This window comes from Nipponia nippon, unplaced genomic scaffold, assembly GCF_047370975.1.
Source record: "Nipponia nippon isolate SJK-2023a ecotype South Korea unplaced genomic scaffold, ASM4737097v1 scaffold_13, whole genome shotgun sequence".
NCBI lineage: Eukaryota > Metazoa > Chordata > Aves > Pelecaniformes > Threskiornithidae > Nipponia > Nipponia nippon.
Window position 1 is genome coordinate 2,780,494 of NW_028262324.1, and position 16,137 is coordinate 2,796,630.

Consider the following 16,137-nt stretch of genomic DNA (forward strand, 5'->3'; position numbering starts at 1 on the left):
CCTAAATATACCTCTTGATGATCTATACCAGCTAAAATGTGACATAGCAGCCCTTAGATTAGGTGTTAGGGTATCACAGAAATATAAAATTCCCTTTAATGGACTACAAAGAAAAAAAAAATATTATTAACCCCTCCCAGGTTAGAATCACTTTCGGATCCAGCAGCTGGGCTTTCTTCTAAATGTGACAAACCCTTTTCCTATTCTGCCTGGAATGCATTGACAGATTTCTTGACTTGGAAAAAGGAGGTCTAAACAGTACTACTCCCACATATGAAATCTGACCTCTTGCAGAAATGAATCTGGAGATGTAGGACTGGAAAACCCTGCTGACTATGTCTATGCATGGCTTGGCTTTTCTTAAATACGGTTTGTGGTCTGAAAGGCAGTTTACCTACAAAAACCTATACTTTTTTTCTCAAATCAAAGCTATTAAAAACTACAAAGTGCTCTCCTTGATTTAATTCTCAAGCTCTCTACAGTTGACAACATCCTCTTGTGTACCTGGAAAGAACATTTTTCATCTTTCTTTTTTTGTAAATAATCTCTAAAATGGATAATAGGGATAAAATAGCAATAGAGATTTTAACTTAAGACAGAATTTGACAAACTTTGGTTTATAATTCAATGGATATGTTTCTGCTATTTGCATTTACTTATACTGATGAGTTTATTACAAAGTAGTAATTATTATATACATTTCTAAAATCATTATGTTTTAGGCCTGATTTTCTCAAAGTAGCTCATGCACTTAATGTATGTGCAATTAGCTAAACTCTTTGCGTACCTGCAATCAGTTTACCTGTGGATGACCTCTTTAGATTCCTAACTTATTGCTTGTGCATACGGGACACCTATCTGCACACATAATCATAGCAAATCCATGAATGTATGAGGGACAAAGTCACATATTAAACCCTACAAACTAGCAACTTTCAAATAAAAATCTGCTGCTCTACTGGGATATAACTACCCAGGCTAAGGAAGATTAGACAGCATGTATCTTTAAAAGTAAGGACCTACAGTGTCACAGAGCTTCTTATGACAACTCACGGATGCTCCTTATGACAACTCACTGCAGTTGTCTGGATCCGGGCCACTGTTTTTTCTGAAATGCCAGCAGCTCGCTATTTGCTGTTCATCTGCATGGCCGTTGGCCAACTGGCTGCTTGTTGAACACGCTCTGTTCAAAACCAGACCTCTGCTTGTCAGTTGGCTGTTCAGAGTAAGACAGCAACCACACCTCCCAAAAGGATAATTTTTTTCACTGTTGCTTCCTTCTGATAGAGTGTCAGTCATAAACCAGTTCCAGGATTAAAACTTGCGGGAATAAGCATGGCTACAATTAACCTGCAAGTGAGCTGGGTTAGAAAGGAAGATAAGGTACAAACTGAGGAGACATTGACTTTCTGAAGGCCTTTCTGAAGACACATGAACTTGGAACAGGCATGGGATGTGCCACATTCCACATCAACCAACCACTGCTATGTGATTTTTTGCGACCCTCCATCAAGGTGAGCTGAGCAAGTGCTAATGGTCACAGGCAGCTGCTGCCAGGAGCATGGGGGGACAATTCCCAGAGATGAGAGTCCCGGGCCGAGAGCTGCTCATCATTCAGGAGCAGGAGAGAGTAGTGCCCACTCGGGTGCTATTCTAAGGGCCAAAACTGAGAAGCTGAACACACACGTCAGGTGAAGAGATCCCAAACTGCAGTGCAAGTACCCCATCAGCAAGGAATTTGATGTTCCAGCAATTCTTTTTTTAACAACTTTTGAACGGTTTGGGAACTGCTTCTGGCATAGGCAAATCTAACAGCTCACAAATCAGTTTCTAAAAAATCTTGAGGAGAAAAAAGACACTAATAATAGAAAGAACAATGCTTGGCAACTCTGATTTTGAATAAAAACCCCAAAGACCCTTGTTGCACATGCATGAAGTTCAATACTGTGTGCTGCCACAGCCTGCACATGACAATTTTTTTCCAGGTATACTAGGAAAAAAAGATCACAATCCTGATACGTTAATCTTGAATAAATCCATGCAAGTAATAGATTTGTTCCAACTTAACTGGTGTACCTGGAATCTTATTCTGGCCTAATGTCTGACAGCCCTAATGAATGCAATGCACTGTGATGGGCACTGTGAAGCAAAGCTCCATGTCTTAATTTTTGTCCCTAAAGACTGTGACAGCAGGCATAGGGTCTCTAAACAGCCTACAGCTGCTGAGCCACACAGAACTACATGCTGGATATCTTTCTGGTATCACAAAGCCATTAAAAAAGCCCAAGAATGTAATGAAATGCATTACTGTTGGACCTCAGGTCTTTCCAGAATGGGCTGACAGCCCTCTGGTTCAGAGAGATGCAGATTTAGTTCTTTTTTGGAGCAATATTTTAAGATTAAGTTGAAAAGATGGGCTCATGGTCACAGATAGTTTGTCTTGGAAGATCAAGAAAAAGATTCCTCAGAAAATTGTGTGCTTCTGTTGTCTTAAAACACAACAGATTTGCAGGATATTTCACAGGCATCCGGCCAAAGAAAGGGCAGAAGGATTATTTGTCAGGCAACGGTTTACAGCAGAGGTTTAGATTAATAAAATTTTTGGCCAATCTATGTTGATTTTGAGCATGAGGTAGAGCATAGGATCGGTTTCTTTGATGACCATAAAACAAACGAGAATCATGAATACTGAAATAATTTAATTCTAATATTAAACTTAGTTCAAAATTCCTTCCCATTTGACATTCTCAACTTGCTAAAATCAGTCCGTCCTCTTCAGCTGTTTCCATTGGGCGAGTCATCCAGGAGTTATCTGTAGCCTACAGCAGTGACCAACAAATGAATGTGGACATTAAAAAATTCTATAGTGGACTTTTAATTAGAAGTACTGTCTGTGTGCTGCCACAATTTACTGTGAAGCCCTGGGCAAGTCATTTAGTCCTCTCTAAAAGGTGCTAAAAGGCACCTAAATACTTTTTAGAAAATAGACTTTCAGTCTGTCTGTGCCTTATTTCGGAACCTGGAGGATCACATGGTGTTATTCACTCAAGGGTTTTGTATGGATAAACAAATGATTATGAAATACTCAGTTCCTATGACATTTGGGCCACCTATGTGCCTCAAAGAAACAAAGCAAATATATTCTGTAGATCTCTTGAAAAATACCAGAGAGAGAGATGAGTGCATGCTTTTTAAGGAAAAAATAGAAATCTGAAAATACAGCTTTCACTCAAATAAACCTGTTTCTCATTGAACATCTTTGCTATTGCAAAACCATGTTACTTTCCCTCCCTCCTCAAATTTAAGTTGCTAATGAACCTGAGGTACGCCATCATCACGCAGAGATACTGCTGCTGTCCTATCACTTATCAAAAATATTCAGCAAGTCACCCAAAGATGCCAAAGCACTTAGCAATTTACAGAAACAGTTTATTACCACAGGAATTGCAGAAGATACCCCGTTTTCTGTTAGCTGCCTTTAAAATGAAACAGAACTTAAAAGGATGGCTTTGTACCTTTTCAAAGCACTGAAATATTCTTAGGTACCAAAACCAAAATATTTATGAATGTCAGATTGTACCTCTGCAGAAGACCCTCGTCGAACGGACTTCACCACGATTGCTTTGTTCTTTTCTTCCATGTCAAATCCATAGTCATCCTCTTCTGGTAAAATCTTAAAAAGAGCACAAGGAAATGCTTCCTAAATATGGAGTTAGCTAAAAGCTGAAGGACGGAGATGACAAACTGGACTTTTCATTGCAAGCCACGATTGACATAGACTTGTAGATCGTAAGGTTGAAATGTCTATTAGACTATTAGGTCATTTGGTCTGATCTCCTACATAAAATAAGCCATAAAATTTCTGCATTGAGTCCTTACTATACTAAAGCAGAATTTCCAGAGAGTTATCCAGTTATGATCTGCAGTGTTTAAGAAGTGAAGAATCTGTTCCCGCCCTTAAGAGTTTGTTCCAATGGTTAATCAACTCTTCTATTAGAAACTGCATTTGGTTTTAACTTCTAGCCCTTCATTCTTCATTAGATCTTTCACTTTTAGGTTATGGAATTCATCAATATTCATATTTTCCATTCGTACTTACATTACATTACATTACTTACATTACATTCGTACTTACAGATCAAACTGTAGTCATTTATTTATTTTTTTAAAATACGTCCCACATAATGAACAATCTATGAGTCCTTCTTAGCTATCAGTTTCAGATAAATTGGGGATCTCAGGCCTATTTCTTATAGATAATACTACACACTATATAAATTACATCATAATAGCTGGTCTGCTGGCTAAAATTCTGTATGACCAGTGAGGGAACAATTTCTGGCATCTGTAGGTCCCTCCTCCAGAGAACAGGCACACGAGCTTTGTGTTAGGGAAAAAATACAAGGCTCATGTCGTGCTCAGTTTGCTCCTTTTCTGGTTGCCAGAAGACTTGGTAGCTCTTGCTCCTGAGAATCTGCTTCCTCTTGTTTGCACTGAGGTCACACAGACCTGACTTATGAATATTTCTTAAAATCATACCAATCATGGCAAATATGCGTTTCACTCATCCTTTTCTAGTGGTTTATTATCAATGAAAAAAAGCTTAACAACTCACTTCCCATTTTAAAAGAATAAAGCAAGCCTGGCCACTGGTAAATGGACAAGTGGAAATTCTACCAGATAAACATCTCTTGCATTTGAGCAAACACTACACATTTAAGAACCATCTGCTAAATTAGAATTGAGTTAAAAGGAAAAATAAAGTTATCTATAATCTAGCATGCCACTGGGAAAAAATTACTGAGAATTATTTCCTTGATTCTGATGATTCCTGCACTATTTTAAAAAACCGTCCTTTTTCTATTGAAGTCAATGTCATTGGCTTATAAGCTTTGTCCTTTTACAGGAATTGACCTTAGAAAAAAATTAAAGAAATAGAAATGACCTTTCCTGCAGGAGCCATACAGCCATGTTAAAATAACGCATGGCATAATATATCTGCAGGAAAAAAATCCTCATCAGATGATGTTCAGATTAAATGATGGACAGGAAAGTAAAAAGACTGAAAGTTAAGTTTGCCATTCTTGGATATTTCTAACAAAATATTTTCAGAAGCAATGTTATTTATGCATGTTTAATAAAAGGACAGCTTAGAAAATTGGGTATATCACTGGTTCGATTTTTAGCATAGCAAGTGTAACAAGTTTCAGCCCAACACAGTATGTACTTTTATCACTTCACATTTGGGATTAAATAGAAAATTTCTAGGATAGCTCTCCCATCCGATTCTCATTTTACATTTGAAGGGACTGTTCAGCTTCTTTCGTTGGATTTTGAAAGCATATTTGAAAATATATTTTAAAATTTGGGGGCTTTGATTTGCCAAACTTAGGAAGCCAGCAGCTACACAAACTTACGTGATCTTTTGGGTTCAGCTACCATTAGATGCACGAAGATCTTTTATATGCTATGATTTTTAATAACCTACCTTCCTCTGTTCATTAGTACTGCAAAAATGTATTGTTTGAAAGCAAAGAACAAAAATACTTTTAAGAAATCCCAAGTGCATCAGCATCAGGAATTTTATCACCATGTTGTAGAGAAAGACATCTCACATTCAGTATACAGATGCTCCTGTACTGGGGACACTCTCTTATGAAAAGGTAGACTATGGATAATATTCCAGATGCAATACTTGGAGAAGGCTATGATTCATTCTTTATTATAAAGTAGTAATACCTTGCAATGCCACAGCTGAACACCATTCATCCCTAAGGAGTCCAAAGCAATTAACTAACTTGCTATCTACAAGAATTATTTCTGTGCCCCTGAAATCCAATCAGTTGTTTGAATGTAAGGCAGCAGCTGTTCAATCTTGAAAGACAAACACATTAAAAAATGAGACCATATGAGAAATACGCATGTTTAATCAAAACCAGAGGGCAAATGTAGTCTGAACATATTCAAAGAGAATTTTGGCAGAGATGGGTGGGGAGAGAGTGGGGAGAAGAAAAGCTATGCAAAGAATGGCCTATTACACCTCTATCTGTTACATTCATGAAGCATTTCTGGCATGTGGGTCACAATGCCCGTGTGGTCCCTCTCCATTTCTCCCCCTTTCCTGTACAAAGAGGATTATGGAGTCAGAAAACACTTGTGGCATGGGGATGCTCAGTGTCTATGAAGGGAGATTTGACAGATTTCCAGGAGAATCAAGTAGCTTGATGCTCAGCTATGGGGTAGCTTCCAGCATTGCATCATGCTAATGTCATGAGAGCACGACTTTAATGTAGAGGGTATAGTGTCCGGTTTACCCACCATGCTTGCTGATCCCTCCAACTGCATACACACAAAGGGCCTTGGGTTGGGCACCAAGATTCCCCCAGTGAAGGAGGTGAAGGAACTGGATCTATTTCACTCTTGGCAGCCTCCCCAGGCTGCTCCTACTGTTCATGCAGAAGCAGGAACTCTCAGCCTAAACTCCTGGGGACATCAGCAGCAGCAGAGACAGCATAGGCAGATCAACCACCGTTTCCTAAACCGGGGTCCAGGATGCACAGCCTTCTCTCACAGCCTTCCCTACAGGTCTCCAGCATAAACTCTTCTCTGGTGGACACACTTGAACAGTCTAACTTGGTTAAGGATTTCTTAAGGAGCAGTGATTTATCAGATAATGTCAAGCCTGAATGCTTCACAAAACTGATGAGGTTTCTGTGGCCCTAAGCAGCATTCATTTGAAGAGAGCTATTTTCCTGCCACCTCATCTCCCAGGTTGCTCCAGTCTCTCCAGCCTTTCAAAAGTCCAAAGCTCTGGGGCACTAAAACAAAATTTGAAATGACAACACTTCTTTCCAGTGAGAAGCTCCAGAATCTAAGCCACCCCTATAGCTATTATCTTTAAAGGTATGTTTTGCCACATCAGCAAAAATAGGCTTAATATATACAAAATGACTCAAAGTTTCTTCTGGTTTGTGAGCTCTGAAATTGAGCACTGAAATCGAACTGTTTATTCTGAACAGTGAAAGATTTACAGCCTACAGGATGTTTTCACTTCCAAGTTCACTGTAATTTTCAGTATCCAAATCCACTCAAGGCCCTTATTTGGCCACCTACACCTGGATGATGGATGCCTCTTGTGACTGACTTGCCAGCCTGTCTCCTTGGGAGATCAGAAATCTCTAGAGGATGGGCTCTTATTAGTGGCTCTCTTCCCAGGGGTGTTTTAAATCAATGATTTGAATTCTCAAGCTACAACAGACTGTGGTACACTAGTGTAATGAAGAACAAAGGGAAATCTCTATTTTGCTCTCTCTCTGATGAAATTTTGCAGAATTAGGTCATTTTATATTAGCACAACACACAAAAATAATTCTCCTGGAATGATTAAAGATGGAAGAGATTTTTATTAAGGACCAAGTATGGCTTTATTTGAGTAATACAAATTACTACTATTTATTCATAGTTAGAATAGGAGAAATGTGTTCTATAGTTTTATAAGAATTTTAAGGTGAATGCTATGTTTATTGGATTAGCTGGTTTAAAACAGAGAAGACATGAACTCACATGATAATACTACCTATTATCTAAAAACTTGGCATTGAAGTGCTGAATCATAAGGACACTTCCATTTTCAAAGCTGATTCTAGATGTCACAGCAGTAGCAAAGTCCTGTGGACTTTTAAAACCCAGGCAGCCCTGACTGCTGTGCTCAAACCATTGGCTTTCATTGCATATGCTACAGTACTCAGGCCCCTGCCTGAGCTGAGTCCCAGGACATGCCACAGCCCTGGCTGTGCACTGTAGTGGGACACAGCAACTGCGCTCTCCTGCAATTACTGCAACACATTACTGAGAATAAGAAATATGGGATACCCTGGAGGAATGTAGGAGCTATCACAGGTCTGGAAAGTTGATGAGGTTTAGAATTACAGTTCGGATCTCCAATCCAGCATGACAGTTTTGAGAATGCTACATACAACATACACAAGCATCATCTTTATAAATCACTGGAGAAGTTTTCTTTTGAGATCAGATAAGTGATACACTAGAGTCTTCTGAGGAATCTAGCATTGTGTGGGCATTAAACCTGTTAGGCAACTTCGATGGAGGCCCATCTTTACAGGCAACTATCTTTGTCTGACATTCAGCTCCAAGCTACCGGCTCTAATTTCTCTTGTGGTTGGCTTTGGCTAACAAGTAGAGGTGCTGATCACAAGTTAATAGCACACTGCGGTAACCAAGTCACAATGATTGGAGTCAATCCAAAATCCAAATTCTCTTCAACTATGCAAAGAATGTTGTATATTTTTTCAGTTTCTCAAGATTTATGTCCGTCAATGAGAAACAATTGCACAAATAAACGAGTATTAAATTTTGTTTTAAGTGCATTTTTTCAGACCAAAAGCACTTTTTTCCTTGGCATTTCTAATGATATATTTGCCAAAGCTTCTGTTGTTTTCTGTTTTCAAGGGCAAGCTCTCCTGTGATAGTGCAAACTTAGATGAAGGGGGTGGGGAAAGCTGTCCATTAAACAGCTAGGAGTTCATGGCATAGCAAAGCATGTTTCAAAAGCCAGTGCTGAGGAAATTCCATTAAACTTCCTATGGTGGGATCAGGGGATGGGAAGGATCAATGCCCCATCACGAGTGTAAAGAGGCAAGTAGTGATGTTCCACAGACAGTAAAGCCTCAGGATTCCAGCTGCTCATAATTGCTAAACACAGAATAACACAGAAGTCAGACACAAATTTTTTGTGGGTAAGTGTAATGCATTTACTGCACTGCTATTTGCGGGATCTTCTTTACAAACATTCAGGGGACTACTAATTTATTTGTGAAAATGAGGGCAACTCATAACTTTCGCATGACTAATACTCATTTGACAAAAATCTGTGCCCTCTAAGTAGGAGATTTCTTATTCAGCATGTGCTATTCATTTCAGATTGTTTACTTTTTGAGATGGGACTGTATTTTGACAGAGGCTGACTGAATCGCTTCAGAACTACAGTAATAGTACTATTAAAATTATTCCTGTTGCAAACATTTCAGTTACCAAATTATAGAGTGACTGGAAGGACCAATTAGGGATTATGATTAATCACTAGTAAATAGTCCATGTGCAAGGTTTGCTTGTTTGTTCTCTTTAGTGAATACTAATAAATGATTATTACATTAACAGAAAACAGAATCAAAGAACTTAAACCCTCTTTTCACAGCTAACATATTACCGTTGTGAGTTTTGGCATTTTAACAGAAGTGCCTTGAACTGACAGAAAAAAAAGTGGAAGAGACAGACTAGTCAATCTGTTTCCTCAAACTGTCTTGTCTTGATAAGGTGGAAAATTAAAAATACCTGAACAATGGCAGTTCCCACCAATTCCGATGAAACTGATCTCTGAGTGCTTGCAAATCACAATTAAAAAAAACCCACGAAGTGTACCACCTTTTAACTGCTTCCCTTTACCCAACAACTCTCCATGAGGATAATCATAACCTGACACTCCAGTCTCTGGCACTGGAAGCATAGAGGAATAATTCTGAGGGACCATGGTGCTTTAAATATTACTTCTGGCCATTCAGACAAACACAGATTGGTCTCCTGGGAGACAAGACAACAGCGAGACAGTTAAGTTTGTGTGAACCACAGGAAAAATTTTCCCATATAATGGACCTCTGGATCTTTTCCAGCAATTCTGCTTTTATAGTTTCTGACCCAAGTTTTTATCCTGCTCCTGCACTCTGCCAGTGGTCAAAGGGAGAAAAGGATGGGCCTGGAGCCACTGGCAGCAAACAAGGATCTCAGAACAAAGAGTTTGCACCAGTCCAACTACCAAGTCCAAACAGCGTTAGAATAATCCCAGTGCAGTAAGGAATGTGATGGCATTTAGTGAGGTGGGAATCTGGAGATAACAGTAATGTTGCAAAAGCATGAACATAAAGAACAGTATTTTTTGGAAAACAGTTTCCATAAACAAAGTAAAGCTGATACTTGATCCAGTAATGCAGGGCATATTCATATCACTTAGACAATGATGTCCTGAAATATCTGTGTTCTTATCAGTCTTTTAACCTGCATCTGAATCTGTCTCATATATAAGGCTGTTTAAACTGTGTTTAAACTTAAACTGTGTTTAAACTTGATGGCAGAGCTCTCCCAAGATAGCAGTGCCCATTACTTTTCTCCTTCACCACACCAACACTGTGGTGCCTGCTCAGTGAACTCAAGAAACATATGGTGCCTGCTAAAACAACATTTCCAGCTCCCAGCTCACTTCCAGACTGTCTCAAGGGCCTTATGGGAATAGAAAGGGGTTGGGCTGTGAACTGGATGACTGTCGTATCTCTGAGTCTCCTCTGTTCTTGAGACCTATCAGAAATAGGCAGGAACTTAGGTGCACGCGTGCGTGTGTGAGCTGTGAATCCAAAGCTCCCAGGTAGTGCAGGATGGCCACAGGCTAGAGAAGGGACCCTGCAACTTACAGATTTCCCTTGCTACACAGAATAAGCTACGTGGTCTGCCCAGCTAGAAAAGCCAGAGCTACAGGATTTGGAGCGCTACAGTGAAGTAGCTCAAGAATTACTATTTATGCAGTGAAGAAAAGTCTATTCAATTTCAATTCTACTGTTATAATTTTCCTTCTCATTCTCCTCTAGCATAAAACAATATCAGTTTCACAGAAACATCAAGGTTTACATTAACATATTTCTTACCAGAAGACTCTTTGCCAGGATGTTTTCCACAAGCTTGAAGTCATTACGTAATTGTTTGCTCTTGGAACTGGTGCCTTCCATCTCCTCATCAGCATAAAAGCGGAAATATAAGGATTCATCCTTAAATTCACTTTTCTCCAGGACTGGAAACAATATATATGAAATACATACATGCATTTACACAGAGAAAGAAAGAGAGAAACAAAAAAGAAAGTTAAAGGAAATCCTAAACATTTCCCCAGTCTTTACAGAACAAAGACCAGATGCATCCCTATCCCAGCTATTCAGCTCTGTATTTTTAAGCTACTACTGTATTTTAGGGACATACTTTTCTTCACAGTGCATAGTAGTTCATGACATGATGTTTGACCCCCCTGGCATGTAGAATGCATATAAAATGCAGAAGATCCTCTTGGAAGAAAGATGCTACTCAATACCTTATGCTCCTTTCCCATGTCAAAATTAATACAGTAAAACTATAAAAGGAGAAAAGAGGGGTAAAATGTCTGTTCAAAGGTAAGTGAGATGGCTAAATAGACTAAGGCTTTTCAACCTAAAAAGGAATTGAGAGGGAAATGAGATCTATAAAATTCTGGAGGGCGTGACAAAGTTCTTCACCACATTTTCAAATACGAGACTTGGGGGCTTCAAATAAAAGCAGCAAGTGACAACTTTAAAACCTAAGGAACAACTTCTTCATTCAACATGTACTTTTGCAAAGGAACTCCTTGCCAAAGGATGCTATGAATGCCAAAAGTTCACATGGGCTCTAAACAGATCAAATTCTTTAAAGAAAAACAATTATTCTTACGTTCTTACCAAGTACTATGCAAATTCTCTATTATTTATTTACAATAATCTGCTCTCAAAAACCCTACTCAAAATATGGAAAACAATTGTTATTTATGACTAAAACTGCAATTGCAACGTGGCAATTTGGCACGTCAGGTTTGGAAGCTTCAGAGATTCAGCACTGAGGATTGTACTTGTTGTCCAAGTGACAAGAACTAGGCAATTTTACATTGTACCTGACACTTCTTGGTGATATTTCAGGACAGTACTTGGCTTGTGCATTGGTCTGATGGCACTGTAAGAGATGCAGTGAAAAAACGCTCCCCTTCTAGCTTGTCTCATTGCTGTAGGGCTCATTGTCACTATTAGCAAGGGGATTCACTTGGGAAGGTACCAGGCTTAGACATTTTGTGTAAGCTGGAAGACTGCTTTTTAGAAGGACCTGCTGGGATGCCTGCAATTGTATACATGTCAGCGTGTATGGCACAGCCTATAGAAAAAGGGATTTTCATACAGTCAGCTAATCTGACTGAAGTAAGAGCTCCTTTAATTGGCTGTGGGAAGTAATATCGATGCATTACCATGATGCATGAAGCCATTATTGCAGAGTCCAACACCCAGTGCGACAGCTTCCTCCCGAGTTTGACAGTCTCCCTAGAAACAAGAGGATAAATATTACATCTCAGACAACTTCCTAAGCTAAATTATTCCCCTTCCCCACCGCATAGCTTGTGGCTCTGAAATTAGCAGGATGCTCTTTGTAGGGAACAATAGCAAGAAATTAAAATAGCTACCCCGTTGCCCAAATCCCATTCATTCCTATATATAGCATCTCTTGCCTCCTACAGGAACTAGGAGGACAAAGACCAGGATTCTGGAAAGTAGCTGTTTAACCCACAAAGCGACATAATGTTATCTCAATGTAACGACTTCTTATTTGCAGTCATAGTGTCAGACTTCAGGACCCATTAGCCACAGACAATAAAACTCATTCTTAGTGAGAAGCTGAGAGATCTTATCTATATTCAACCTAAGGGAGAAAAATGTGAGTAAATCCAGTCTATGTGAACTCCAAAGGTCAGACTGGTTAAAACTGCAGTGGCATTCTTTTCTTACGCAGCAGACCTACTAACAAAGGCTTCAGTTTCTCACAACCTGAAGCCCTGAGTGTAGTATTTCAAAATAGGTTCCAAACATGACTTGCAAATTTACAAATGTACCTGAAATGGCAGCAATAAGTTCTGCATCTACAATTCAGTTAAATACAAGAAATGCCTAGTTTTCTCTACATATCTGCTAATTTGCAGCCACAAGGGAAGACTTTACAAACATGCTGGTTGTACCTTTTAGGCAGACATACGAGTTCTAAATAGCGCTGGTAAACATCAGATGAAGAACATTGTTAACACTGGTCACTTGATGCAAGATTACCTGCTTCCCAGTCCCCAGACAGGCACAAGAGAACCTGGGATCTGCTATCTCACTAAGAGCAGTTGGTCAGCTCATTCCAGCGGGTAGGGGACCTGCTGCTTTGGCAGAGGAGCAACTTCAGCATATTACTTTCAGTCCTGCTAAGTTAGAAGCTGTGTCCTGCCCAAGTATTACACCTTCTTGTTTCCCCTTCATCTGGAGAACTAGATATTCTGAAGCTCTAGCAGCAGCAGCAGAGTAGCGTACTGACTTTGTTAAAAGCAAACCAGCTTGCAGACCAAGAGCCCTCTGATCTTGTCAGCAGAACATCAGTCCTACCTCAAGTCCTACTAAGAAGAGCAGTAGCGATTTGCCAGGCAAATACTGGCAAAGAACATTGCTATGGTGTAAAGATACTTTTTAAATACAGGATAAAACAGGATCAGCTCTTGCCAATCAGCAGCACTACTGGCTCTTGAAGAGCCTTTCTGAGAGGAAAAAAAAAGGCATGACATTTACAAATTAAGAACTAAATACTGTTGCCTTGGTAGGAAAAAGACCAAGGCAGTTCTGGAGGAACTGCATGATTATGTAATCACACAAGGAAAGCCAAGAAAAGGGCTTTAATAAACCTGAAGTTTAACTTTTACTATAAACTAATTTGAAGCCTTCGTAAGTCTTTCCTCATTTTCAACATCCCGTCATCAGACAATTCTCAACACTCACCAATTCTCAACACTCACTTTGTGTTACTTTATGGGATAAACGGGTAGTTTATTTTACAGAGGCTGGGACTTAAAAATCTAATTTATTCTTTCAATTGTAAATAAACTGGAGGAGAAATGCCTTCTAATGTTACTCTTTTAACCTTTAAGTAATCTACTTTTGTTTTAGGCAACAAAATCTTTGTGTAGGAAGGCTCTAAACCAGACTTGGCTACTCCTGATGATGTTAACTTGGCCTCAAAACATTCCCCTAGCAAAACAACATTCTCTAATTATAAAATAGAACTTAAAGTAGAACATTTCAGTTCACCTGTAAGTACTTCCAAATGTTATGTAGCAATTTGTCCAAATACAATGAAAGCAGTAACAAAAATCTTAAGAAAAAAGAACCACTTACAATCAACAATCTTGACAGAATGTGTCTCATAATTTTTTCATACAGAAATTGCATGTGAAACTAGATACACTAGTTTTGACAAGATAATTTAGGTTTATTCGAAGACAATCACTGAATTTGAGTCAGCAGAATTATAGAAACAGTTTACAGTCAGTACCACAGTGAAGAATCATGTCCAGAGCACACTATTGTTATTACTGCCACCGTTACTATTATTATTATTATTGTTGTCTAGTTCTGGTAACGATGTGATGCCTAAAGCCCTAATCATGGTCCATGGCTGATTGCTTTGAGATACGTAAGCCCAGCAATTAAGATAGTTTCTGACCTAGATTGTTTACAACCCACAGGTAGGAGAAAAGAAAGCAGATGAACACAGATAATTTAAGAACAGCAACTAAACCACTTTTAAATATTTTGCTGACATCATGGAAAAGGAAAGTTTTAAGATTATGAAGTGCTCCTTCCAAGTGAGAAAGAAGTCTAAGGTAATGCAATGCACAGAGGTGCAATATATACTGCAACAGAAAGAGGGGATGGATGGATGGATGGATGGAAAGAGATAAGAGAGCCACTGGAGCAAAAGAGCTAAAGAATCTTACCAGCAGGTTTCTACTTTGCATTTGTCCCTTTCTTTCTACCTTTCATAAAATTGTCATTTTAAGTTTCTTAGACTTAGGACCGGGGATTCAACTTGTAGTGTTTTATCACAGATCATTTCTGGAGGTGTGGTTATAAATCTTCAGCCAGATGACAAAAGTACTGTTTTTGTGGCAGTGCAGCCTTTTAGTGCACCCTCGGTAGCACCTAAGATTCTGTGAAGTACAAGAGCTCTGACATTTATAAGTGAAGTCTGTGTTCCTCTTTGTTCTCAGCCTACCAGCAGTGGGAGAAAAATTAAGTTGTAAAATGAAGTTAAAAAGGTCCAAAATCAATGAAAGAATGAGCCTCTTCCCTTCAAGGATTACCCCTAAATATATATAGGGACCATACTATAATTCACAGACACTTTCAGTCTAAATCCATGGATATAGATCAGATATTTCTCCTTTGAGGCTCTGACTGCTGAAACCATTTCTCTGTTACATTCAAAGGGTCACTAAAGTAATGCCTATGGAGAACTCTAATGCAGCATTACTTTTTCCAGGATTTGACTTTGTGCCTCTAGAAGAGGCATAAACACTTCCATCTCCAGTCAGCACTTACGCTCATATGTGCTTCTCTCCACCATCATACTTAGTGTTTTATTTTAGCGTCTCATGCACAATTTGCCTAAGACATACTACGGGGATAACTGCAGTAAGATCCAACTATTCTGAAGAGCTATAAACAGTAAAAAGACACCAAGCAAAGTCAGCATTAAATCTCCGAGTCATTAGGAAATCCCTTGACCATTCTCTCTCACATGCAAAAACTCCCTCGTAGTGAGTAATCTGTGCTAGCATATCACAGGGCACTTATCAATAAACCTGACAGGCAGAGATGCTCAGCTCCTGCAGACCCCTGATGTCTACAGAGCCACAAATGCACTGCACATCTAATAATACAGCTCTTAATGCCCATCCATTCCCAGACTCTAAGTGCACACAATACATAGGAGATAATAACATATATCACATTTGAATGCAACTGTTCAAATGTACACAAGATTAAGCCTCGTTGAGGCCCTAACTTATGTCTTGTCAGAATTATAATAGCCAACAATTTCCAGGTAGGAGGATCAGGGTACAAAATACAGTTGATGCTGTTTGATTATAAAAAAAGTTCTTACTCTTTTGCTCTGTTCAGTCTTACGAATATTTGTACAGGTCAAGGAAATGAAAACCAGCTTTCTCATTAGGGAGGGCTCCCACTGGCACTTATAGTCTAAATTGCAAACAGAAATGAGAGAGACTGTCCTTCAAGACAGTCATCCCTATGCCACTAAATCTAACAGAAACAATAGTCCTCACTTTTTTTTTGTGCACCAGTTCTAAACTAAAGTCATGATGCAAACTTATTCTCAGAAACAGAAATAAATATACCCCAGCATTTTTGTGTAACAGGTAGTTATCAGACCAGACACCACCCCCAATATTTTCAAGAACAGATGCCTAAAGTTAAA

The 16,137-nt window shown here is 39.0% G+C and overlaps 1 protein-coding gene across 3 annotated transcripts in view; it reads right to left on the reverse strand.

The window, feature by feature from the left end:
- The window catches only part of PREX1 (phosphatidylinositol-3,4,5-trisphosphate dependent Rac exchange factor 1), a 172,686-nt gene that overhangs the window by 28,859 nt on the left and 127,690 nt on the right, over positions 1-16,137 (reverse strand). For all 3 annotated transcript variants that reach the window (XM_087749782.1, XM_087749781.1, XM_087749780.1), the window contains exons 15-17: positions 12,083-12,155; positions 10,710-10,852; positions 3,581-3,673 (exon numbers count right to left, since the gene is read on the reverse strand). In XM_087749782.1, the coding sequence (XP_087605908.1) occupies positions 3,581-3,673; positions 10,710-10,852; positions 12,083-12,155 (309 nt within the window). The remainder of the gene's footprint in view (positions 1-3,580; positions 3,674-10,709; positions 10,853-12,082; positions 12,156-16,137) is intronic.